This window comes from Echiichthys vipera (genome assembly GCF_963691815.1).
Source record: "Echiichthys vipera genome assembly, chromosome: 4".
Lineage (NCBI taxonomy): Eukaryota > Metazoa > Chordata > Actinopteri > Perciformes > Trachinidae > Echiichthys > Echiichthys vipera.
Window position 1 is genome coordinate 23515143 of NC_139829.1, and position 26496 is coordinate 23541638.

A 26496-nucleotide genomic window follows, 5' to 3' on the forward strand; every position below is an offset into this window, starting at 1 on the left:
TGCTTATTATTTAACAGATACTCTGTGTTTGTTTGTGTCTTATTGCTTCCTGTTGGCAGAGAGGGGCTCTGTTGCTGCCCAATGTTGTTTTTGACTGATTAAATGGAGGTATCCTACATTAAAATCTTCACCGGTGGAATGTAAAAATGATGGTCACTTATGTTGATGTCAGTAAATTCTTTTGCGGCACAGTGCTCCGGTAATGTGTTGCTCTTAGAGCCAGCGACAGCCGTAGCCTTCAAATAGTTTTAAATATATCCAATAACTGGCACTGAATACTTTTCTAACACATTCCTCACAAATAGCATTGTTACAGGCTTCCTGCAGCTTTTTGGTCCAGGGATCGGCAGGCCAAGCGACACTTAACAGGAGTGTAGCAAGCAGACTGAGGGATATAAAGAGCAACACGTACATTTAACTTTTCTATTAAAGTGTGAAACAGGGGATTTATAGAAAAGGACAGGCGGATTTATCCTTTCCGTGCTTGTAAATGCTGAGCATGCAATTACCCCTATAATAGAGGCGTTGTGTCCAAATTGGAGCCATTAAAGTGATTTAACAGTGCATGGATTGGCCCTGGCATTTGCGAGGATGTGTACACATGGGGTGTAGTGGAATGGGTGTTTAATCACAGCGTTTTAGAGTCCAGTAATAGCAGAGCAGCCCATGTAGAAAAACTGACGTGTCACACAGTACAGCTTACTCATTAGGGGCTGAAGTTGGAACTGGGCTTGACCCCCTGTTTGGGTGTTTTTGGTTCTTAGATTGACCTCATTATTGTTTCTGAGACTGATATTGTACAAGTAGCAGTGTAACAGTTTTTTTACAGTGCAACACGAAAATCAAAACGCCTATAGCGCTGGAGAGTGACCCCAATTTTCTTTTGGCTGTATTATAAAGTCCCTTATTTTACAGATTTTAGTCGTTTGTTTTTTTATAGAGTTGCATATCAAAATTACACACACCCCAACTGACGAAGTGCTTGAAATAAGTTGCAGTTAAGTACCTGCTTCAGCTGCCTGTTTGTGTGTCCGCACTGCTTCTTATTTTTTTGTTTAAATGTGTTTACTTATTTTTGGCTTTATAGTCCCTTTAGTCGACATTGGCTTTTGAACAGCATTATTCTATTACACCTTTTTAAAGCTTCAACGGCCTATTCAATGACTGAAATATTTTCATCATGTAAAGCTGCAAGGTCAACTACAACTACAATTGTTGTGTGTTATTTCACAACAATTTATATTTATTTATAGAGAAATATTGTTATATACTGTATGTTTTTTTCTGAACTGAACTTTACTGTACTTCATCACATTTCTATGGAGAACACAAATTATCCTCTTTTCGATAAACAGTCCTTCCATTTCCTTGTGTTTTTTTCCACTCTTCAACCTCTTTTCTATCTGGGGAGGACATTAAATGCGTCTTCTGCATCCTCAAAGACACCTTCTGGAAGAAAGGAATTCTTCAGAATGAATGGGAACCGGGGATTGACAATATTTTCCCTAAATGCTTTGAAATGCACGATACCCTTTCACTCTCTCCTCCACTGCTCCTTCTTTCTCGCCTCCCAGTTTCCCCCTCCCTCTCCTTTTCTGCCCAAGTCTGTGCGCTCTCGAGTGGAGCCCCTGTACAGGCGTGGCGTCCTGGGGAGAGCTAGTAAAGCATTTATTATGGGCTTTGCAGTCCTGTATTATACTGGCAAGCACAGAACCACTCATGCTTGGCCTTTAACTTCCCTCTGAAGTTCAGCCATACATGAAAAGAGGGGGCTCTGGCCCTCTAATATATTCCCGGTTTAATATTGTATCAGGAAAAAGTGAGTGATCGGGTAAAGAGAAGGACAAAAAGGGAAGAGGGGGATGAAAATTGTGTTTAAAAATGTAAATGGAATCGTGGAAGATTTTTTTCCACGCCTGTTAACTGTTAGTTTGCTGATTAGATATCACGTGGTGACACTGGCAATGCCCAGCAGAGCTTTTGAACCTTGGATCTGTGAGGAATCCTTTTCTAGGCTTTGTGCGTGGGCTGTCTACCATAACTTCCACTCAAGTAACAATATAGGGACGAGCGGACAGGAAGCGAGACTACATTCTCAACACTACATTCATTCACTCGCCGACTTCCCCAGTGTTAACTTTGTTGGGGTCTAAGTGGAAAATCTCTGTCTATAAAAGAGGAAAAGAGCGATGCAAATTAGTCCAACTCTCCATCTTTAATTTTTTTTTTCACATTTTTTTCCCTTGAAAGACCCCCCCTCTTTCTCATCACTCTTCTTAAATCGCATCCTCATTGGCGGGTCGTACTTTGTAGGTCAGGGTTTTTTTTTGGGTGTTTGGGGACATTTCTATGGTATTTTATTGGTGAGTCTGCCATATGGAAGGGGACAATGGGCAGGACATCGTGGCACACCCTTAATTTTGGATTTCTCTCTTCTCTTCCGCCTCTTCTCTCTTTTGGGTGTGTTTGTCCGTTGTGTGTGTGTGTGTCCTGGTCGAAGGAGAGACCCTCCTACACAGAGCTTGCAAGAGGAACCAAGTGGAAACAGTGCTTCAGATCCTGACGCTTCCTGACACGGACATCAATGTTAAAGGTAAGACTTTCTCGCTTTCCCTTTTCTCTGCCCCCTATGTCTCACAGTCAATTGACTTCACTCCCAGTGTTTGCTCTAGGGTTTCGGAGAGCGATTAACATTGGGGGTTAAAAAAAAAAAGAGGTGAGAAGAAATAGGAGTGCGTGTGCGTCATCATTGAGGTTAACCTTTAGCTAAAATGTAAAGGGTGTGTCTAGAAACAGCTGGATGGGTTTGGAGGCTCAGATTAATAGCTTTACGGTGACTTTGCTAAGTGAATTGAATGCCTTTTGATATTTCAGAGCGACTTTCTTTTGTTCCTTTAGGTCAAATATAATGACTTCCCCTCCTTTTATGGAAATGTTGTGCTGTTTCAAAGGTTTCTCCGATTTTGTAATAGCCCTTTAATAGCAGCCTAAATTAACTTGCATTTTGTTAGCCAGTTTATGCAAGAGGTGATGTTTAAAATGTGATCAGGCAGAAATATGTGCAAAAATGGTAAAATGACCACTATCACCTTGCAGTTTTCTCACTAAATGAGGCCCAAGTTTACTGAGGCAGAACATTTTTGGTTCTTTCTTAGATAATACAGATTTACGTTGTGATGTACTACAAATGGCCTTATCTTTATTCTGTAGGACTTTTCTTTTCTTGAACGTTTTTAACACCTGATATTTCTTGGAAATGTTGATTTCTTTATAATTATGTAAGACATACACAGGCTGTGGTTCGTAACCTATTTCTAACTCCCAAACAAGAATTTTAAGCTGCTAGAGGCCACGTTCATCAAAGCTAATCAGTCTTTAGCAGCCAGTCATGTTAATGTCCTTTGTCTTTAGTCGTATAAATCATAGCTAAAAGACAAAAAATGAAGTTCTTAAAAAAGATTCCTAACACCTGCTTCATAAGTATTCCCTATAATATTCTCCCACGCTAGCTTATTTGCTAGCCGAGTTGTTAGCTCTCATATCTAACCAACAAGTTAGCTGCAACAGTGGGTTAGCCTGCTTGTCTCTTTAAATCTTTCATTATGACACTCTAGTCAATCTTTAAAATTGTCTAATACCATACTTATGGATGTATACAAATCTATTCAAATGCTTGATTTGCAAAATTCTACAGGAAAAATTGCAGCCTAGTTACTATTTTCCATGTAAGCTCTTGGCAGAAAGCAAAGTCTCTAACTGCCAAGGCTTTTTTAAAGGTAACTATACATTTAACCTCAAACTATTTAAACAATAATACAAGGTGTATGTGCTTGTGTTTGTGTACTTGATTTACTGACCATATAGACCATGCAGGCTGGACTCCCATTCATGAAGCATGCAACCACGGCAGTACCGCATGTGTGGAGGCTTTGCTACGCCACCACCCCGCCCCTGTGCTTATTAACCAGGTTGCTGGAGTCAGTCCCCTGCACGACGCTGTGCTAAACAAACACATGGACATCGCCAAAATGCTACTGGAGCATGCAGGTATGTAAACTTCACCAATACACCCAGAGACAGGGCTTTAGAGTGGTTGTATTGGTTATATACTATAAAATGAATGAAACCCAATGTTTTCTTTAAATTACCTAAATATGGGTCAAATATACTTTTCCCACTAATATTGGTCTTTTAAGTGGTTGCTTTGCGTCACATCAGTAAATGAACACCTGTGTGTAACTAGATGCATATTTACAAGGTTAGGCTAATGCTTTTGATGTAGCACAGCCAATCAGAATAGGGCCAGATTTGTCATTATTATCAGGTTATTTCTTTCTGCAGTACCTTTTCAAGTTGAAGCTGGGCCACTGCTATCGGCCTTGGTGCTTTATTTTGTCAATATCATTATTCAGGCAAGTTCGATTAAAATTTGCTACTCGAACTGTACACTATATACATAATTATATACACTCAATGTGTATATTTCCTAATTGGATGGGATACACTCAACTGTTTTTCATGTCTTCATGTAATCCATCTGCCTTGAAACGATTCATTGTACCAAATGGTCTCCGTCACATTGATGGAATCATATAATGTTAAAATAAAACACCTTTAACTTGTCTGGCCAGTTGACTGCCAAGAGTGCTAATCTGTAGAATTTGCGATTTAGCTAATGATTTACTGCAGTGGTGGGCTGCATGTCACTGCTTCTGTAGCCAAGACAAGCTTTCAATTTAATGTAGTCAACAAATGCAGCAGAGCTTACTGACAGATTGAATGGCGCTTTTGACCTTATTAGCAAGGCCAGTTTTATCTAAACTAGCCTCCTGGTAGAGTGGGGGCCTGTTGATCATGCGCTTTTAAAGGGGCACTTCACCGGCACTCCTTCTGTGGCTCTGGAGGCAGCTTTCCAAAGTCCGAAAAAAATAACTGAAGATGTCATTAGGGTTCATTTGGCTTGGGCATGGAGACTGCAATTCTTTTCAGCAGAAAGTCTGTTTTATAAACTAGAGGCATGGAGTTCGAAGGACATGGGCCATTTACCCGGCATTAAGAATCAAAGGCACTGTCTTAATTTGCATTTTGGGAAATGCAGGATATATGCTTTTTGGGACTTGCTCTATACTTAAAGGTCTCATATTGTAAAAAGTCAGATTTTCTTTCTTTTTTTTTCAGACTTTTTTTATTATAAAGCAGGTCGAGGTGCTAAATAAATACTTGCTCAATCAACAGAGAAATGCACACAGCCCGTATTCAGAATCTGCATTTAAACGAGCCGTCAGGACTTCTGTACTGCTGTGATGTCACAGCTATGCTAAATATAAATATATAATAAGCATAATATATGACCTTTAAGACTAAAAGTCAGGATTTCTTACTGAACTACCCCTTTCATATTTACACTTGGGTTATGTCCATTTTTTGTTATGTGACGGTATAGAATAATGTGCTGCACACATACAGTGTGCCCAAGACATACAGAATTAGTACTGGACCCCAGAGGCTGTAGCAGTTATCTGCTTCTTCACTCTATGAATTGTAGATCATCTTTACACCATCTCCCCCTCTGCCCCCACTGCTTGTCTTCATAATCCTCATGCAATCCTGCACTGTCTGTCCAGACAGATTACAGCATCACCTCATGAGATGTCTGTTGATGTCTTTTTGATGAGATTAGAGGAGTCAGGATCCACTTCTTGTGAAATTCACACACAGGTTTCTTTGGAAATGTGTCACAACACAACTAGTTTGTGTGTCAGCATGTTTGCATGCCACATACACTCTGAGCTCAGGAGGATTGAAGTGAGCGTGACGGCTGTCGGAGCTCAGGAGAGGGTGGCGTCGCTGGGTGTGCGGCACCAGGTGGCGGAGGAAATGTTTTCGGGGAGGGGAGTCATTTGCCAGCATTGAACAAATCTCCCATGTTACATACCTCTGCCTCTGCTCACCTCTCGGTTTGACTAATTATAGTTAATTTGATTCGACTTTCCCATTAACACATGTACATATTCTGTCCTCAAAAAATAAATTAGACTGGGATTGTTTAGTCCCGGAGAGGAAACAAGAGAGCGCTCCCTTTTTCTTTTTTCCATCTTCCTCAGTAACAGGAGGGAGAGCAAATTAAAAGAGGTCAGAGGAAGAAGCAGCTATCTCTATCTGTAAAATAAGGAGATAAAGAGAGTGAGTGAGTGTGTGTGTGTGTGTGTGTGTGTGTGTGTGTGTGTGTGTGTGTGTGTGTGTGTGTGTGTGTGTGTGTGTGTGTGTGTGTGTGTGTGTGTGTGTGTGTGTGTGTGTGTGTGTGTGTGTGTGTGTGTGTGTGTGTGTGTGTGTGTGTGTGTCAGTCAGACGTCTGGCCTGCCGTCTAGGCATGGTCTCTTTGCAGGGACCAAGCAGAACAACAGGAATGAGAATACTCCAAATTTAAAACACCTGCAGGCTTGTACATTAGACTTCTTTTTCTAACCGGCTCTCTCCTGACTGCTTGCTATTTCCTCACACCTTGATGGCGAGTTGTCTAAAGGCTACAGCAGGGAGCTGGTGAGGAGGTGGTCCTCTTGACTTAAGGCTACACTGTCTCTTGGTCTATTTTTCGTGATCTCCATCTGGTTGCCATGGACACCATGGATAGGCCTAGCATTTTTTCACTTAGATTTTTCCGAGATCTTTAAGTCCTGGCTGTTAAATGTGAAAAAAAAAGTTTGGGCTTTGGGGCTACATCATGCTTAGTTACTGTAAGCATCTTTGTGTTGTTTTTCATTCCAGCAGCAGGTCTTATGTGCTTATGGCAGAATTTCTAACATTTATCACAGTACTTTTTAAATTTTAGCCAGGGAGACTAGCTGCAACATCCCATGGCAGGGAAACACGCTAGTGGGCCAGATGCATTTCCATTCCATGTATTTTATTCCTGTGTTTTATTCTCCTAAGTGCCCGCTACATCTCCTGAAACTATATTTCCCATTGAGGCTTTCACCCTGCTGTTTTCAACAGACAGACTGAACCTAGCTGCCAAGGTTCTGGTAGGCCAGAGAGGGCAACACTGGCACTGGCACACCAACAAAGCCTTTATTTGGGAGTGATCTCACCCCTTTGTAAGCCTGTCTGCTTGGAGGCCTGGGCTCTGTGTGTGTGTGTGTGTGTGTGTGTGTGTGTGTGTGTGTGTGTGTGTGTGTGTGTGTGTGTGTGTGTGTGTGTGTGTGTGTGTGTGTGTGTGTGTGTGTGTGTGTGTGTGTGTGTGTGTGTGTGTGTGTGTGTGTGTGTGTGTGTGTGTGTGTGTGTGTGTGTGTGTGTGTGTGTGTGTGTGTGTGTGTGTGTGTGTGTGTGTGTGTGTGTGTGTATTTTTAGGGGTGATTATAGGGGGGAGGGATGGATGGATGGATCCCACCCCCTACCCCCTCTACCTCAGCCCCCCCAGGCCTATGGAGCTGGCAAGGAAAGGATGCCATGGCTAAGGGCAAGGCTGACTCTGCCCCCCCCCCCCCTCCCATTGCCTAAGGCTGCCCCACATGACCCTGTATCTAAGTGTGTGTGTTCATGGCTTGTTTTGACATGGTATGGAAGTTTCCTCGGCTATAGATTTTGGTGTATGCATGCACAAATATTTTCTTGAATCTTAAATGCTGTAATGAGTGAATGCTGGCTTGTAGGTACCTGTAAGTGTGTGTCTGTGTGTGTTTGCTGACGCTTCCCTGTGCCTCTTCCTCAGCTGGTGGGAGTGTATAAATTTTGCAGGGTGGCAAGGGCAGCCGGTTCCCCTGATTGGAATGGAAAATGACCCGCAGCCTTTAGCTGTGCAGTTCAGATCTGGCACGCACGCACACACACACACACACACACACACACACACACACACACACACACAGAGCGGAGGCGTGTCATTGAGAAAAGGGGGTGGAGAAATAAAGAAAAGAGCCTTTAAGCTGTCACTACTCGGCCCTGTGACTGTAATCGCTGATGGCGTCCTCTCAATACAGCCCATGGTGTTAGTAAGCACAGCCAGTCCTCCTCAACTTGTAAACACACACACACAGACTCTTTTAGATTCTTGGAGGGCAAAGGGTATAGAAGCAGAAAGAATTGTTCAGGTATGTGTAAAAGTGTTTTTGTTGTTTCTCATTTATCTAATTGTTTGGCTCAAGTCAGGTTCAGAGAAGGCAACAGAGGTTGCTACATGACTGCCTCTTGATTTTCCCTTTGGATTTGAGTGCATCTCTTGTACACACTCTCACACACACATAACAAACACACATTCAGGTATTGCACAGCGTTCCGCAGTCCCTGCAGATTTTAATGTGAACGAGTGTTTGTGGAGCAGAAAGATGTCATTTGCTCAGTGGCACAGGAAACGCGCAGTCCCCCCGGACCATTGTAGTCAGTCATGGTTTGTCTCTGTCTGTTTGTCTATCTCTGTCATAGATACACATGACAGAGATACACACACACATACACACACACACACACACACACACACACACACACACACACACACACACACACACACACACATACACACACAGGTAAAGCTTTAGACACTCTTGGGCCTCTTCACGGTAAAGAAAGTTCATTCAGCTCAGCACTTATTTCCCTGTGGGTCTTGAACTGGCAACTGCAAGGAGCTGAGCGCTCCTACCATACTGTAGAAGTGAGGCTGTGTTTGGAGCCCTCGGCTTCACTCGGGTGTGTTGATGTTTCAACTGCGAATTTCTTCAGGCTGTATTTCAATGACTTCCCTCGCTGGTAATTTTTGACAAGTTTCTCCTCTCTTCCTGCCTCTCTCTCTCTCCCCCTCTCTCTCGCTATCCAGCCCCCCAACCTTTCTTTCTGTGTTTTGGGGTGGTTGCCAAGATTAAGTCTGGAGTTCTATCCAAAAGTCTCCCCCTCAGTCATTGTTCCAAGAGGAGGGAGGAGACCCTTTTTCAGATGAACCCTAGGTGTGTGTTTTTTATACAGATGAGGGCCATAGAGGATCAAAGTAGGATGATATTGTGATTTGTTACCAAAGGTTTCTTGCAAGCTACTTATGCCCAGCACCACCTTTTTAATATTGTACAAACACACACACACACACACACACACACACACACACACACACACACACACACACACACACACACACACACACACACATACCTTGTCCTTTTTTCTCATTTTTAAACAGCTGCAGCATTTGGTGAGCGTTGAAGGCCACAGGTAGCTAGCTTTAGTAAAGAGGAAAGGGCAGAGGCCAAGGAACATTAAGCATTTTTTTAATGTATTTTGATGTCCTCTTTCGCCTTCAAGGTTCAGCCGGAGTTTAATGTTGTATATTTATTTGTAAGGACCACATAATCATTGAGAGTGGTGAATTTATAAATGTCGAAAACACACTCTTCCAAGCCAAGTTTCAAGGTTTAGTTCATTTCTTTTGTGTGGGCCATTGAAAAGAAAAACAACATGGTCACAGGCCAGAGATGTTGTTGGCCATGAAGATTGTTCTCTGTCTGTGCGCCTCAGCCCTGAACTTAACTCATTATACACGGTAATACCCCCCCTCCCACACACACACACACACACACACACACACACATACACACATACACAAGCGCAAATTAAAACATTCAACGACTGAGGGAGGAATTGAATAATATAATGAAAATAATTCAGGTTGATAGAAAATACAGGTGAGGTGAAAATACAACAGTGGGTGGTCAAAGGCAACTCTGGAGTGGGTCATGCAGTGAAAATGAAGTGTAACTTAAGACCATAAACAGCACTTGAGTGTGTTTTCTTAAGTCATTCTTTCAATAAGAAGCAAAAGCCTGCAGTGTTTGGAGCAGCAGTAATAATTGTGCGTATATTGGGAGCAGTCAGTCATTCAGCAAGAATATTAAGTGAGTCTGAAGCTCCCAAGTTTAACTTTACCATCGCAATGTCGAATGTAAAGGCTTTGTATAATCCAGAGGATTGTCTCCATTTTAAATGTGCAGTCAAATGTGACAATATTGTTACTGCTGCCCAAATAAAACGATCGATTCCATCAATTGACTGTCTTTCATAATTGTCTTGTTTACACAAAAAGACTTGCTTCTTGACTTCTTGATTTAACAAGTACTGTTACTAATCCCATTTTTGGGTCTCCAAAGCTTCATTGAGAATTATACTGTATGTGAAATATAATAATTGAATAATAATAAATAACAAATCTTTGATCCACGTCATTCATAATTGGACTTTTAACTTTGTTGGAAGTAGGAAATGATGACAATAAATATACTAACTATGTTGCCTACTTACAGTACAAGCAAATATTAAGGGGAGATGACTAAATCAACAGTAGCAAGTCAACAAAATTTCAGGCAAAACCAAAACACTTCTAAAACCACTCTCATGTCATATGAAGCTGTGCAGAGGGCTCAACTGGTCTGGATTCAAGTTTCGACCCGTTTTTTAAAAAGTCCTCCAGTTCCTTCCTGGCTGGGATACCCACTTCTCCTTAGCATACTTCTCTGTCAGGAGATAATAAAATAATAAAAAAAACTTATTAAAAAAGTAAGGATTTGAGTACTGATTTGGACAGCAATTACCATGGTAATGGTAGAACTTTTATAACAGGTGTGTTATAAAATTCACCCCCATACAGGTGTCATGAATTGTGAAATGTACGACTGCGTAATAGTACAATGGGGTATTAGGGCCAAGTGTAGAAAAAAAACCTGGGGGAGGGGGAAAATAGCGTTAGCGTTTTATTTATCTCCTCCAGTGTTTTGTTTAACGGTCCGTGTATCTTTTGGGTCTGTGTATTATGATCACAAAAATTTAAATCACTAGAAGAAAAAACAACTTTTTTCATATTTTCCAACCGGAAGTTTCCATTTACAGTAAAGCTGCTGTGAGGATGGTGCTGTGTATGCTTCTTATTTGATATTTTAACTTTTGTCAACACATCGTTAAGGTCCTGAGGGGTTTGACTGTTGGTAGTTGTAATTGGTTTTGTTCAGAAGTGCCGAATTCTATCTTTATGGCTTATTGTTGTTGAAACGCTAGCCTGTTGTTGTTGCCATTGCTACGGTAAACATTCAGGTAAGGTCAGTAACAGAGTACCATTATTATTATATGGATAACATACTGAAGGACAACCTATAATACTTTGATATACTAAGAGCTATAATTAAGGTTAGATATAGGGCCACAGAAGCTGCATCGTTGCCTTCACTTATATTAGCTTAGCTATAAACTTTCAAACAACAATAACAAAATCCAGCATTTCTGAACAAAACCTACTACAAATAGCAATAGTCAGACCTGTTAGAACTGTAACCAATGTGTTGCGATGAGTTATTTTGTCAAAGTTAGAGAAATGTAAATTAGCCACCACGTTCTAATATTATTTTACCTGTGTGGGTAAATGTCACCTAAGCCTTACATTTACTATTATGGTAATGTGTCTTTATGGTTGTGTTCAATTTATTTATTAATGTTAGATTGCTTGAGTATCTTAGAACAGCGACGGATAAATGTCACCAGTCGGACAGTTTTTAAATTCTGTCAAACCTTCTATTTAACCTACAAATATGTTTGATCGTGTAATGTTTTACATTTACTTAATGGACGGGGTTCTTTAGCTGTGTTCTTTTTTCCACATTCTTGGGGACCTGAAGCTTTCTGCTATTCCATGACTGGCTTCATACATCACAGCCACTCCTACTGCATGGGTGTAATAGCGAGGCCGTGTGTTACCCTTGGCCATACTCGGACACCCTGATCTCCGCGCCATAAACACTGGGAGCTGCTGGTCATCCAAACAAGTATTTCAACACATCCAAGACCATACTTCAGTCCTTCACAATAAATGACGTGCTTTTACAGCTCCAGAATACACCGTAAATATCCTTAATTTCCAGGCTGAGCGCCGCACAGCGTTCTTACTGTTTTCCCTCATCAAAATCACTTTCTTTAGTAATTAGACGTATAAATGTCCATGTAAAAATATGAAATATCTGTCAGGTTTCACAAAATGGCAGGAGAGAACCCAATAGCATGACACAGAAAACAGTTAAGGTGCAGAAACGGAGTTTCGTACAAAGCAGGGTTCAAACCAGGTAGTCAGTCAGCGTGGCAAACAAATCCAGTGGGAGCAGCCAAAAGGGGAAGTCGAAACACGGAAAGGCAGGATCAGAATAATGGAACGCTGAAGAACTAGGTGAACACACTAGACAATCTGGCAGAGAACTGAGGGGAATGGACCGGATTACAGTATATACTCTGAAGGGGCTGATCAACTGATGAGGAGCAGGTGAATGTGTGGGGGTGTCTGAAATGACATGAGAGTTAGACTGGCAAAACAAAAAACAGACAGATAAATAACTAAAGCCTGGCTGAGGTTGTGACAATATCACTGGTTGATTCTTAAAAGTGTGTAAATGAATTCTAAAAGCACCAAGAGAAGACCGGAAACTGCTCCAGACGGGATGTGTCCGGATAGGGACCATACCAGCGAACGGGCACTGGTGATACAGTGACGTATTGTATTAGTGGAAATAGCCGTCCAACTTTGACAAAATGACTTATCACAACACATCGGTTATGGTTGTAACAGGTCTGACTATTGCTATTTGTAGTAGGTTTTATTCAGAAATGCCGGATTTCATGGTTTATTGTTATTTGGAAGATTATAGCTAAGCTTATATAAGCTAAAGCAACGATACAGCTTATATGGCCTTATATCTAATGTTGATTATAGCTCTTAGTATATCAATAAAGTATTTTGGGTTGTCGTAGCTAACAACAACAGGCTAGCGTTTCAACAACAATAAGCCATAAAGATCGAATTCCAAAAACTACCAACAGTCAAACCCCTCAGGATCTTAACGATGTGTTGTCATAAGTTAAAATAACAAATAAGAAGCATAAATCCCTCTCCGACACAGCACCGTCCTCACAGCTGCTTTACTGTGGAAATGGAAACTTGTGGTCGAAAAAAAACAATCTTTTTTTTTTCTTCTAGGGATTTTCATTTTTGTGATCATAATACACGGACCCAAAAGATACACGGACCGTAAAACAAAACACTGGAGGAAAAAAAATAAAACACTATTTTCTGATTTTAAATGTAATACATTTTCAACTCTTTTTCTATTAGATTTGCTAGTTTTTAAACTCGAAAATCTGCAAGTTTTTTTTGCGTAGATTTTCTGGTTTATAATTTCGTAAATCTGCGACTTTATTTTCTCGTAGATTTACCACTTTAATCTCATAAATCTGTGGCATTTTTTCCAAAATATTACCCCCCTCCCCCGGGTCCGTATTTCTTTATTTTATTCTGTTTTGAAGCCAGCCTTAAGCGGCCATTCTGCATTGGCTTTGTTACTCAGACCTGGAGGTTGTTGCTTGGCTATGTGGCTGTTCCAACCTGTTAACATGGGTGGCGGGAGAAAAAAGGTTCTGTGATGCGCAATTGCTGCTCACATAGACTGTGTGGCACAGGTGTCAGTTTTGCTATTAAACTAACACCTCACCTTGTGCTGATATCATCTGCACAAAACCTGTTTTTACGCATGCCTTTGCACAAAGTACAGTATGTTGCACTGGGTACAAAAAAGAGCATTTTAAGTACAGGAAAGTACCATCATATTATGGTGCTACTTGGACTATCATTGCCACAAAATAAAACCCAAAGGGTTACATTTGTAGGAAATTGTGCCCATGAAAGTTGTGCAAATACTGACATCTAAAGTCAGTCTTTATTTACAGTATTTGTTTATTGCATGTCTTCGTCTCACTTCTGTCTTCTGTGTTCACAGAGTATTTCAGTCTATTTCTATCAAATTAACTTCCAAATAGTTTGAATAGTGAAATGAGGTTGTGTGCATGCTAATGGCTTCATAGGAATCTGTTTATTTGCTTTCACATGGTGATTCAGTGCATGACATATTATTAGAGCTAACAGCTGATGGCAGTGATTAGCCTTTTCGGATTCAAGAGACCGGTTAAGAGTTCATTTAGGCTTGAATCTGATTATTTAAGATGCTTATCTCCAACTGCTTATCAGCTTCAATTAAATCAGAGTCTACCTGATAACCCTCTCATAGAGGTGTCAAAGTGGCAGGGGATTACAGGAAGCTAGCAGTTGGAGTTTGTGCTTTTACATCCTATCCTTATCTGACCTACCTCCTCCGCAAGGCTATGATCCAAGTGTAATCTGTGCTTGACCGGGCTCTGTTTTGGCGAGCTGTTCAGGGACACGTTCATCAGACACAACCTGTTAAGATGACGCACACCTGTGACTGAGGCGACAGAGCCTGTCACTGGCTGTAATGTCAGTAGCAGAATTTGAACTGAATGCAAAAGGGATGATGTAACCTCCGCAGGCTTTCCCAATCCCTCTTTTTATACTCTGATTATCAGGGTAAAAAAGGAGAGAAAAACATCACTGAGCGTTCAAACACAGTTGCTATAAAGGGAGGGATGTTAGCGTATTCACATGTCTGGCTGTTCCTTTGCATCTGATGCCTCTCCGCTGGCTGCTTTGGTTGGCCTTGTTGTTTTTTCTGTGGTTTCTAGTCGCTAGCTAGCAGCTCCCTGTGGATATGTGATGCCATGCCCCTGGCTGCAGTTCACACACTCGCCCTGCCTCTCTTTTTCAGGCAGCAAGGGGGGAAGAGAAAGAGAGAGAGAGGATGTTTACCATGCTGTGGAGCTGCCTGCTTCCCAGCTTGTCTGCCTCAGCATCAGACCAGAGAGAGAGAGAGAGAGAGAGACATAGGGGGAGGGAGCACTGCATCTTTCTTTCCTTCCCTCCCTCCCTCCCCCCTCCCTCTTTTTGCGCCAATTTTCCCCTCCTCCACTCTCGCTTTTATATTTCTTGTCTTCGCCTGCCCTCTAAAGGCCAAAGGGCTTTGCACTCTGTGTGTGTGTGTGTGTGTGTGTGTGTGTGTGTGTGTGTGTGTGTGTGTGTGTGTGTGTGTGTGTGTGTGTGTGTGTGTGTGTGTGTGTGTGTGTGTGTGTGTGTGTGTGTGTGTGTGTGTGTGTGTGTGTGTGTGTGTGTGTGTGTGTGTGTGTGTGTGTCTGTGTCTGTGTGTCTGTGTGTGTTGCAGTCAGACTGCATCTGGCTGGTGCATCAGGCAGTGGCTTTTGCTCAGCATGTGAATTTCCTCCCTCTGCTGTAGCTTCTGAGCTGAGGTCTTAGCGGGGCATTTTCATATCCATGCACACACACACACATAAAGGATGGTGTAATTACCCTGTGCTCTCATGTAATCCCCCAGGTGCTGTATTTATCTCCACTGCAGCATATCTGACATCCAGCGCCAATACCTGGATTCACTTCAGTCGCCGTCCCTGCATCAAAACCATTCCCAAGCCTCTAGTCTTGTAACAGTGTATCTGTGTGCGTGTTACATTATAAACAGCACGTGATGCTATTTGTATGTCTATGTTAAAAATCACTGGCAATGACCATTGAAGTCTGTATTAAGTTGAGCTGTGTGGTGAAGCATTAGAGTGTCTTTTAAAACCCTGGATGGATAAGATTCTCTTATCCAGAGGATGAAACATACAAGTATAGTAAGGGAAAAAAATGTATTGTAAAATCCCGGAAAAAGCAAACGACTCTAGTGGATGTTTTTTTTTTTTTTTTTTTTTTTAATCAAATTTGTACACAAGAAAAAGCATTACAGCTGTACAGAGTGTCTGCTTTTAATTGAAAAAGAACAGACAAAATTAATAAATAACACGAATCCCGGCATCATGTCAACAACCCATGTCAGACACAGTCACAATAACCAACCAAGCAACTAAACAACAACAAGTAGATAGGTTAAATGAAGAAAAAAAATCTAAAACTAACAGCAAAAATAAATAAGAAGAAGAAGGAGGAAATCAAAAAATAAAGAAAAAAGGAAAGGGGAGGGGGTTCTCTCCTTCCAGGTTTGGTGGAATGTTGTCAAAGATCCTCTCTATGAAAACCTTAACTTCTCTAACCTTAGACATTGTAAAACGTATCCAACTATAATGAGTCGTGGAGAAACATGTTTCCATTTAAGGAGAATGTTACGTCTGGCGAGCAGGGTGGTAAAGGCCACGACACGTTGCATAGTAATGGGCAGATTTTTAGACGGAGGGAGCCCTAAAAGAGCAGTCAGGGGATTGGGTTCCGAATTTGTGTTAAGAGAATGTTTGAGTGTTTGAAATATATTGGACCAAAATTCAGCAAGCTTCGGACATGTCCAGAACATGTGTGCATGGTCGGCTGGGGACTGCTTACAACCGATACAAGCATCACTGTGACGAGGGTATATCTTAGCCAATTTAGTGTTGGTGAAATAGGCTCTATGGAGCACCTTCCACTGTGATAGGCCTTGCCTGGCACAAATCGAGCATGAGTGGACCAGTTTCAAAATCTCCCTCCACTGGACCTCATTAATGTCTACCCCCTAATCCCTTTCCCATGCATTTTTAGTTGATATATTGGGGACTGGGCTCAGAAGAGTAATCATATTATAAATTATATAAATGAGTCGTTTGTGTTGTACGTTGAGAGACAGGAATTGATCCATCTCAGCTTCAGGGGGGCGGTTCGGAAAGTGTGTCCCTTATCTGACCATATTCAAAACGCAGGGTCGGTGCCGGAAGGGAAAAACGCATAGTTATTCAAAACGGGCAAAGATGGAAGCCCTTTGCAAGACGTACTGCTTCCTAAACTGGATCCAAATGATGGTATTGACGACAACTGGATTGGGTGACACCTTGTGGGCAGTTAAGGGGAGCTGTGAACAAATGGTAGAGTGCAATGATCAGAAAGAAGATGTTATCTCAGTATGAGCCCAGGGCAGGCAAACGTCTGCAACTCCACCATGGAGCCAATATAAAAGTTTATTAATGTTGCAAGACCAGAAGTAGTGGCAGGGAACGCTAGTCCCCCTTCAGGTTTAGGGAGTTTATACTGCCAAATAAAGCTGTTAAGTTGTTGATCTAGATTATTAAAAAAAAGAGGTGTTGAAAAAGATACAGTAACTTTGTTAAAATGACCATCTTAATAAGATTAACCCAGCCTGCAAAGGACAGGGGGAGAGGGCTTTGAACTTGACAGAGAGGGCTGTACAGTGCTTTACCCAGAGGTGAGCAATAGCTGCCATGCTAATCTCACTGCCTGCCTCGTCTGCGGTGCTAGCCTTCGCCACCCTGGTCTTTTGCAGTCGGTCTGGTCGCATACATCGGCATATTTCGGTGGTGTATCTGTCTAACGAGACAATATTACTATTTGTAGTGACTTTCGGGGTCCTGAAATGTGAAATTATCAAAAGTTGCGGGTGTGAGACTCGACGCCTACTATGTGTGTCTACTCCAACCCAGCCAAAACCGCCTCTAGTGGATGTTAAACGGAAATAAAGGGAGATTGTCAAGCAGGTAAATATGCAAATGTGACAAACAGAAGACAGCACGCACCGACACACAATTATCTTTTAAGGCAGACAAATCTACAATCGAACAGGAAGTGGTACAGGCTCTCAGGCAAGCCAAGCCCAGGGACCCCAGGCTCCCCACACCCACTGTGATCCCTTTGGTTGGAGCCTGTCTGTCAGCCGGGCTTGCGTAATGCTGGAAAAACTGCGCCCCTCGATCTTGCGTTTCTTCCTCTCGTACTGACGATGTGCCTCCCGTGTGAGCACACAGAGCTGTGGTTGAGACATGACAAGAGAACGCTTTAGGAGATAATTGTTTTTATTTGAATGTGTTCATTTTTGCGTTGCGGTTTAAGTGTCCTATTGTGCCAGTTGAAGTAGGAGAGGTAAAACTTGTCCTCCCCTTGTCTCCACATAAAACACTCCACAAAGTGCTTGGGTTCAAGACACAAGCTTAAAAAAAACCTTGAAGAACTCAATAAAAGGCTGGACCTGTCAAAGAAAGGAAAATAACATTATATATTGTAAAGGAACACAGCTTCAGTCAGACAACGATGGATCCATGATATTGCATGTCCCCATGTGTCTGTACGAGGTTCTATAGCTGTGTTCTTTTTTCCACATTCTGGGGGACCTTAAGCTTTCCGCTATGCCATGGCTGGCTTCATACATTACAGCCACTCCTACTGCATGAGTGTAATAGCGAGGACAGCTTGTTATAGAAACCTGGTGATTATGACCTGCTGTGAACAACCTCGATGTCTCTCACACACCACGTCACTCCGTCTCCCTCTCCCTCCCCTCTGCCTTTCTCCCGTGGCCACTTTGATCAAATCTGTGCTCTTACGTCCTTGACTGCTGCCCCCGATGCCTGACCCCTGCATTTGAAATTTCCCCGCTTATGTAAAAGTTTATGTAGATTAATGCCACAATTTATGCAGATTGAGTTTTTGCCACTCAGGCTTGAAGCACTAAAAGGTAGATGAGCGCTGACCTTCCCCGCTAACAGCTACGTGAGTTCTCAACGATTATCTCATAACTGCTACACACAGTGTTAGTTCAGTGGCAGACAGAAAGATGGAGAGCATTTCAGAATTCATATTGTTCCATTTTGAGCTTTTTCTTGTTTTTTTTAATGGTGTCATTTAAAACAATGCTGTCTTTTTGTCAAAATGGCATTTGGGAGGCTCAGTAAGAGTGGTATATGTCATAGTGCAGCACACACACACACACAATTGCCCCTTCTTAAAGCATAAAGCTGCTGCCTCACAGTGTCTGTCAAACAGAAACAACTAGCAGCAGTGGTATCAAGCAGCCGTCTGTATATCACGCTGAGCCGCCACAGAGCCATAAACTCACATCTGGCAGCAGCATTGCCGAGGTTGAACAGTAAAGTGCCATCAAAAGCAGTTTGCCATAGAAATAGGTCTATCTGAAAGCAAACAAAAGGCTCACACTTGACTCGACCCACATCGTGTAAGCTAAGTGCGCGCAGGCATGTCTGACGAATGGCTTTCATTCTGAACAGACAAAGCTGAAGATTAGAGAGAGTCGAAGGTGAATCTTACCGTTCTAACTTTCCTGGCCTTGTAGGAGGGAGGAAAAAGTCTTACATCCAACTGTGACTGTCGTGTTCAGTTTGAATGTAGTGTGGCGCTGAAAGCGTAAAGTCAAGGTTATTGGAGGTTCTGAATGTAGAATATGCATTTGTATTATATGATTTTTAACACTGACATGCCTTATCTACCTCTTCCACTTAAATAATCTCAAAGAATTAGAAGTAGAAGACAAAACTATTTGTTAAGAACTTTTGGCAGAGCAATTTTCTGCTCACAAAGTCAAGGTCTGTTGCGAGTTGGTCACCTCCAGTGGCTCTCTGTGTTAGTGCTTCCAATGATAACAGTAAGCTCGCTCACAGCACTACATCAAAAAAAGAAAAAAGCCAACACGAAAGCAGAGTCTCCATCAGGTCACCAACCCTCTGCGCCTTTTACACAAACACAAAGTGACCCGCCAGTCACACATTTAAGACAAGGCGTCAGCTGAAGTTAGTGCTGAAGTGGGCTAAAAGGTTGCTGCTGAGGCCCCAGTGGGGCAACAGCTGTTCACTTTAAACTCTCACTTCATTGTGTGTGTGTGTGTGTGTGTGTGTGTGTGTGTGTGTGTGTGTGTGTGTGTGTGTGTGTGTGTGTGTGTGTGTGTGTGTGTGTGTGTGTGTGTGTGTGTGTGTGTGTGTGTGTGTGTGTGTGTGTGTGTGTGTGTGTGTGTGTGTGTGTGTGTGTGTGTGTGTGTGTGTGTGTGTGTGTGTGTGTGTGTGTGTGTGTGTGTGTGTACTATTTATATTGGTTGCAGCATCCTGCCATTGACCTGTGCAGCGTCTCCTCTGCCTTATTTGATAATGATACTTCAGCCAGTGTATCATGATGTGACTGCTGATGCCTCAGCTGGCTGTTTACTTTAGACTCATAGTCTCAGGCCAATCTGCCATTTTAAAATCAAACGTTTAAAATAAAATCCTTCCCAAAACTACAGGTGGGTTCTAATTGTATTAATTAGTCGTAGTTTATTTTCAAACAAATGCTTTCAGGTGAAAGTGACAGGCTTTCTCGTAACGAGAGCACGTCCTTGATTGATTTTGATTTGGGAGGCAACTAAAGATGTGCTTTTGTGAAGGTAGAAGAAAACTGGGAGGTCAAAGAGTATTTATGTTTGAGTAGTGTTTGCATTTAGATTTTTTTTTTCGTTTCGTCATCGTCAGTGTTTGTGAAGGCTTTCACATCCATGTACCTTGTGTCGAGCACTCCAACAACTACATTATGCGCTCTTGTCCTTGTGCTTCCATGCAAAGAGTTGTCTTAGTTCAATAGAGGCATTGAAAGACCTCTTGAAGATCCTCTTTCTAACTTTGTAAAATGCTGACGAAATGTCAGATGCTATCAGAACAACCTTGGGTTAAGTTTTGTTCTGTAGCACAGGTTACAAATAATACTTCCCTGTTAAAATACTTATAGGCAAACATTCACAGTCATACTTACTACATAGTACTACTACATTCATACTGCAGCATTTTGACCCATGCATACAATCTTTTCAAGAGCAGCAAATGTCATTTTGGAAGTAGCATGTATTATCCTTGATTTGTGATAGATATGACTGTAAGGGTTGTGTGGTCTGATCCTGTATGCCTCTGCCTCCTCCAGGCTCAGTTCTCCTGCAGCAGACTGATGAAGAAGGGCAGACTGCACTGGATCTGGCCTCGGTAACAGGTCAGGGGGAGGAGCTCCTCCACAGCGCGCAGGTCGGAGACTCAGCCCTGAGAAGCAACATGACTAAGTTCTTGAACCTGCCCCTCTTAGAGGCTGGATCCTCTCTACTGGCCCACCTTATATTCTCCTACCTGCAAGAGAGGCGTCTGCCCGGTCACGCACAGCCCAGCGACAAGTCCCAAAGCCTGGGCTCTACGCTGGTCAGGGCCCTGGAGGTACACTCCCACAAAAAAGTAACATTGGGCTGGACAGACCAGCGGGCAATGAGGCTGATGGAGGATGCAGAGACACTGCTGGAGCTCAGCAGAGGGAGTTACCTCGGGCAAGTGTCTCAGGCAGTGAAAGAGTGCAGAGGAGAGAATACACTGTTCCTAATGGAGATACTGGAGAACCTGAAGTCTTGGGGCAGGGAAGCACTATTGGCTGATCTGTGAAACAGGATCAATGAACAGCACACTTGAAAGCAAACACATTCTAGCCTCCCGGGAATGCAGGCCTCAAGAAAATAATGTGGCCTTCTCTCGTCGTCCCATTCGGTTAAATGTCTAAGCATGTGTTTTTGAAGTTAGCTGTATGTCCATTTCTACAGAAGAAATTGTTATATTTTTATTATAACTACAGCATATTTCACTACGTTGTTTTATATTTCCCAAATGGAAAATGGATTTTTGTTGAATGTTTCAAGTTGCATGTTGTAATGGCAACAGATTTCTTTTATGGCCTGATACTACCTCGAGTTCTTGTTTTCTAGAGCTACTTTAATAAAAAAAAAAAAAAAAAAAATTCATGTTCATTCATCACAAAATAAATGAAAATACCGTGAGAATTTGTTAACATTCTGATAGCATTAAATCAGCAGAGTGGTCGATCATTTTACACCAATACAGGAAAATGGGGGCAGGGTAAGGCTGAAACGTCCTCTTGACAAATGGAGTGGCTTCACGTGGGGGCCACAGTAAAAGAGAGTAAAACCAGTTCTGGCAGAAGTCATCCTGATCTGAGATGCTTGAGGCGCTGATGTGCACTCAGAGTCTCCGCCACACAGACAGCAGTGAGAAATGAGCCACTTCCTGAAGCTGAACGGGAATGAAGAAAGGGGCTTAGGCCTGCTGGTTGGGGTGGTTCGAGTGGGCGATGGAGCAACAGCGGTGAGGAGAGGGGGATTTGAACCTGAAATGACAAAGTATTTGGTATCGCCAACTGAGATGAATGGCTATACATTTCCTTTGTTGCTACCAGTGTTGGTTTGAAGTGTTGAAGCGGAAAACACATTTTGCAATAATCCAGACACTCTGAAGATGATAAAAAATATTTAATTTTCATGTTTTCTCTTTCAAAATAAGCGACATACATCAGATGCATTTCATTTATCAAGCTGAGAATATACATCTTATTTTCTTTCACAATTTCTCTGCACCTTGTTCCTATCCTGAAATGTCATTGGTCCAAACTGGGCACATGAAGATGTCACAGACAGGCAATGTTGCAGGCGAAAAAAGACAGATTGTAGAAAATGAGGCAGGCACACACCTACTGTACTTTACAACATCATCACCAGACTGTCAACAGGCATACTGTATAAAATACAAACATAAATTAAGTAGTTAGCTATGTACAGTATTATTTTAAAAATAAATAGTCTCATTTCAAGTTGGTGCAAATGAAAGTGCTTTTCTACCTTTACAGCTGTCAATCTGATACATTCCTTTATATCATTTATTTACTTCACGTCATACAAAATAAAAACACTTTGGTTTGCTTGCAAACAGCTGAAATACAATAATAAATAACAAAAGGAAATGGTATTTGGATGCAATACCACACAATAGTCACCACAATTTGCTGTAAAATAACCACATACAGTAGCAGACACATATCAGGTATTCAAACAGTCCCTTCAGGCATTATAAAAAGCCATCCTTCACGAGCCACAGAGTGTGTTTGTTGAGGAGGCTATAATCAGTCTGCGATGCTGTTCTTAGGGGACAGTCTGTTATTGTCTTTCAAGTGGATTCCTCAAAACAACAAAACAAAATCAATGGCCCTCTGGAGTGATAGATCCAAGCCTGTTGATATTTAAGCATGGAGATAGATGGGTAAAGAGGGAGAGGGCACAGGCAAGCAGACATGGCAGAAGAGAGCTCTAGTTGTGGTGGAGAGGGCATAGAGTGATAAAGGCAGAGACAGACAGACAAAGGAGGGAGGGGGAACAAAAAGATGGAGGGGGGGGGGGGGCAGGAGGCAGGGATCAGTAGGATGAGAGCAGACCTCCTCAAATGCAGCCTGAGCTGTGATCTTTCAACAGATGCTCAGGAAGAAGCCCAGGAGACCGTCCCTTCAGACAGGGTCGCAACCCCGCTCACTGACGAATGAGGGAACCGCAGAGAGAGCAAACGGAGAGAAGCATGATGGGAAGAGGGATCTGAAATAGCACAAAATACACACACACACACACACACAAATCCCTCCATCCCTGACTTCTCAGGCCTAAGTCCCCTCAGAGCTTCGTCTTGTCACCCAGCGACTCTCTACTCATCCAGCTGACGGCCTTCTACACCAGCAAACTCCACACCAAATATCAGCTGGCACTTCTGCACCGCACCACACACACACACACACTAACACAAACAAGCACTCACACACGCTTTTACATGCTGTCACACATCGAATGAATCTACGCATCAGTCTACAGCTGGAGGGGAGATACAATTGTAACACACACCGATGCTGAGAAAAGCAACGTGTCTTTGATTGCATAAACGTGTATACGCAAACACTCTTACATACACAGTTCACATACACAAGTCTCTATCTCTGGAAAGACAGATCAAAGTTGAGCTGTGGGCACAGGAGGTGGGGCAGATGGAGAGGGCGGCCAGCCTGGGGCACAGCATCACAGAGAGCATGTTTGTGTGAGTGTTTGCCTGAGAGGGAGTAGAATGTGCCTGCTCAAATGGGATGTTATGCTTTCATCTGTGAGCAAGTAGGTACAGTAGATCTCTTAAAGAAGCAGTGTATTCACGTGAGAGGGCTACTTTTTTTTTGCATGCATGTATGTATGCATGCATGCATGCTTGTGTGTGCAGAATCTTGCTTGTGTGGCCGCCGAGGCAAACACACAGGGAGATGAGAGGAAAGGAGACCAGCCTTCACATACGATTAGGGCTGTGGATGCCTGAAGGCCCGCCTGCCTGGCGACACTCTGCATAAACTGGGTGACATCTATATTAACACAGAAACAGCAGAAGGCCCAGTCTGCTACATCTCCTGACAGACAGACAAGATTCACTGATTGACTGACAGGTCACTCTGATAGAGATTTGGGGCAAAATACCAAACTGTCTAATACTCTACAGTGTTGTTCTTTTGTCCTCTGGGTATAATTTAATGATGATTACGTAATTACAATCTATTTTAAGAAGAACAGACTCACTGTACTTTAAACTAATACCACTGTGGTTTGATTTTTGTTTTGTTTTGGATTAATATCTTTAAAACAGCTAATTTGGCCATTGTATTAAAGCACAAACAGATACCACCACAAGCCTTCAGCCTGTTGGTCCAGGTTTGTGTTTGGGTAGAAAGAACATATCTGGAGGCTACTACTATAATTGCTTATCAACTTGGCTGGCTGAGTTAAGTGGAAATTACTGCCAGTGACCATAACATCATTACCACATCCAAGAGAGGAAGAAAACAAAAGATACTTCAGTACAAAAACAATTAGAAAATATGAACATATTACCAAAAGCATTTAATAAATACAATGTGGGCTTAAAAAAACTATTGCTGGGTGATAATGCAGAATGTTAGTATAAGGCTTTTATTTTTGATGACGCGCTGAAAATATCTTTTTGGGACGGAGAGTATAAATGTTAAAACTTGTTTTACTCATTGTGTGACACTTCAAGTCATCTGTGACAGAGTGACGGAGGGCAGAAAGGAGAAGATTGGCTCACAAGGCTGAGAAAAATAGTCATTCCATCCACCCTTCCCACTTGCCTTTAAAATCAATCAAAAGCATACTGGTGATAAGAATATTTCTTGTACTTGTCTTTTTTTTTATACAAAAATTACACTTCAGGAAACTGTACTGTACGTCATGAGCAATTAAAGACAGAAATAAAGGTTTAAGAGAAGATAAAAAAGGAAGGATAGCTGAGTCAAGCTGGTCGGGAGCCGTCTTCCTGTGCTCCTCAGTGTCCAGTAATAGACGAGAAGAAAAGTAGAGAAGAGAGGAGTTGGTGGGCGGACACAGTCATCTACCCGGGGTTGTTTTTCTTCCTTTTATTTGGACTGGGATTGGGATCCAGTTTCAGCTCTCGGTACTGCACCTGTTAAAACATACAGACACACACACGCAGACATGCATGCCCGCACGCACGTATCCATCAACACACACACACACACACACACACACACACACACACACACACACACACACACACACACACACCACTCGGTCAGGTGGAAAGAGCAAAGGATGCTTGAATAGCACAGAAACCCTCCAGAGGCTTTCTGAATCCAGCTGTGTAGAACAGTGGCCTCAGGGAAGGGATTACACACTGATTACAACACACACTCACACTCACGGACACACACAATTTATGTACACTGTTCAAAGCTCCAAATACACTTGTGCTTGCACACACACACATACTTCCGCAGATGTGGGACAGTGGCCTAAGGGAAGGGATCACACAAACAAACAGAGAACAGGGCAAGGCCTCATGGGAAAGCTTGGAGAGACAACAGAGCCATTTCAGTATGGCAAGATGGTGAGGAGAGAAAGGGCAGAGAGATGGGAAGGAGACAGAAGACAGGAAAAACACACTGTAACCGTTTCAAAAACAGAGTCTGTGCCTAGCTGGTCATAGTACACACTAAAGTATCAATTTGTTACTGATCACAGGTAACTTGATTCATACTGCGCTTTATGCCAGGGGGTCAATTGTAATTGATGAAACAAAATTATTATTCATGTACTGTTTAATAAAGAGATCTCCTCTGAAAAAAAACCCAAATGTTCATTAGAAAGTGAAAACGTTCTTCTGGCCAGATAGTTTAACAAAAAAGCACACTGGAGATTTTCACTCTGTTTGCATCATTCATGGGACAGAAATAGGAGGAAAACAACAATGTACAATCTCTTATGCATCTTTCTCTCTCTCCACTCAGGCTGGCTGCAGTTAGCAATCAGAGAGCAGTCTGTCTATGTGGAGCGTTCCTTCTTCTCAATAATGAGTGGAAACCTATAGAAAGCCTGTCCTGATGAGGCTCCTGTCTCCTTGCACACAACTTGGAGTGTTTTATAGCTACTTTGGATGACTTCAACTGGTTCAGCTGCAGGCCGCCGGATGAAAAGTGGAAAGTCCAGAAACAACACGTTATATTTGATATTTGATATTTGATATTTGATGGACACTTTAGTTCAAGGCATATCGCCACACTATGTGCGCACACTTTTTAACACTCCAAATAACAAGGGTGCCTTTTACTTGCTTTAAATCCTCACGTTATGTTTGTTGTTCTTTTATGTACATTGCACAGTAACAGTTATGCAAGTATAAGATCAAAACTCACATATTTGCTGCATGTCTACATACTCTTTTACCATACCTAAACACTTACTTGCTTTCTTACAGCTAAATATGAAGCTATACCCAACAGCTGGTTAGCTTAGCATGAAAGCCTGGAAATAGCTAGCCTCACTCTGTCCAAAATGACAAAATCTACCTAGTGTGAAAAGGACAAGTTGTGGTTTTGTGAGGGTTATTTTCCGGACTATTTCTTGGTCGGGAACAGTGACCTCCTGGAGTCTTATTGTCACTGTGAGGATGCCCTGTCAT

At 42.3% G+C, this 26496-nt stretch overlaps 2 protein-coding genes across 3 annotated transcripts in view; one reads left to right on the top strand and one right to left on the bottom strand.

Annotated features, from left to right (window-relative positions):
• slf1 (SMC5-SMC6 complex localization factor 1) overlaps positions 1-21377 on the top strand; it is a 39351-nt gene extending 17974 nt beyond the window's left edge. Inside the window, exons 17-19 of the mRNA XM_083912423.1 lie at positions 2501-2593; positions 3865-4047; positions 20582-21377. Of these exons, the coding sequence (XP_083768549.1) occupies positions 2501-2593; positions 3865-4047; positions 20582-21081 (776 nt within the window). The 3' untranslated portion in view covers positions 21082-21377. The remainder of the gene's footprint in view (positions 1-2500; positions 2594-3864; positions 4048-20581) is intronic.
• A 3532-nt stretch (positions 21378-24909) lies between these two features.
• mctp1a (multiple C2 domains, transmembrane 1a) overlaps positions 24910-26496 on the bottom strand; it is a gene marked incomplete at both ends in the record, with an annotated part of 132807 nt that continues 131220 nt past the window's right edge. For both annotated transcript variants that reach the window (XM_083913066.1, XM_083913065.1), the window contains one exon: positions 24910-24981. In XM_083913066.1, coding sequence (XP_083769192.1) covers positions 24910-24981 — 72 coding nt within the window. The remainder of the gene's footprint in view (positions 24982-26496) is intronic.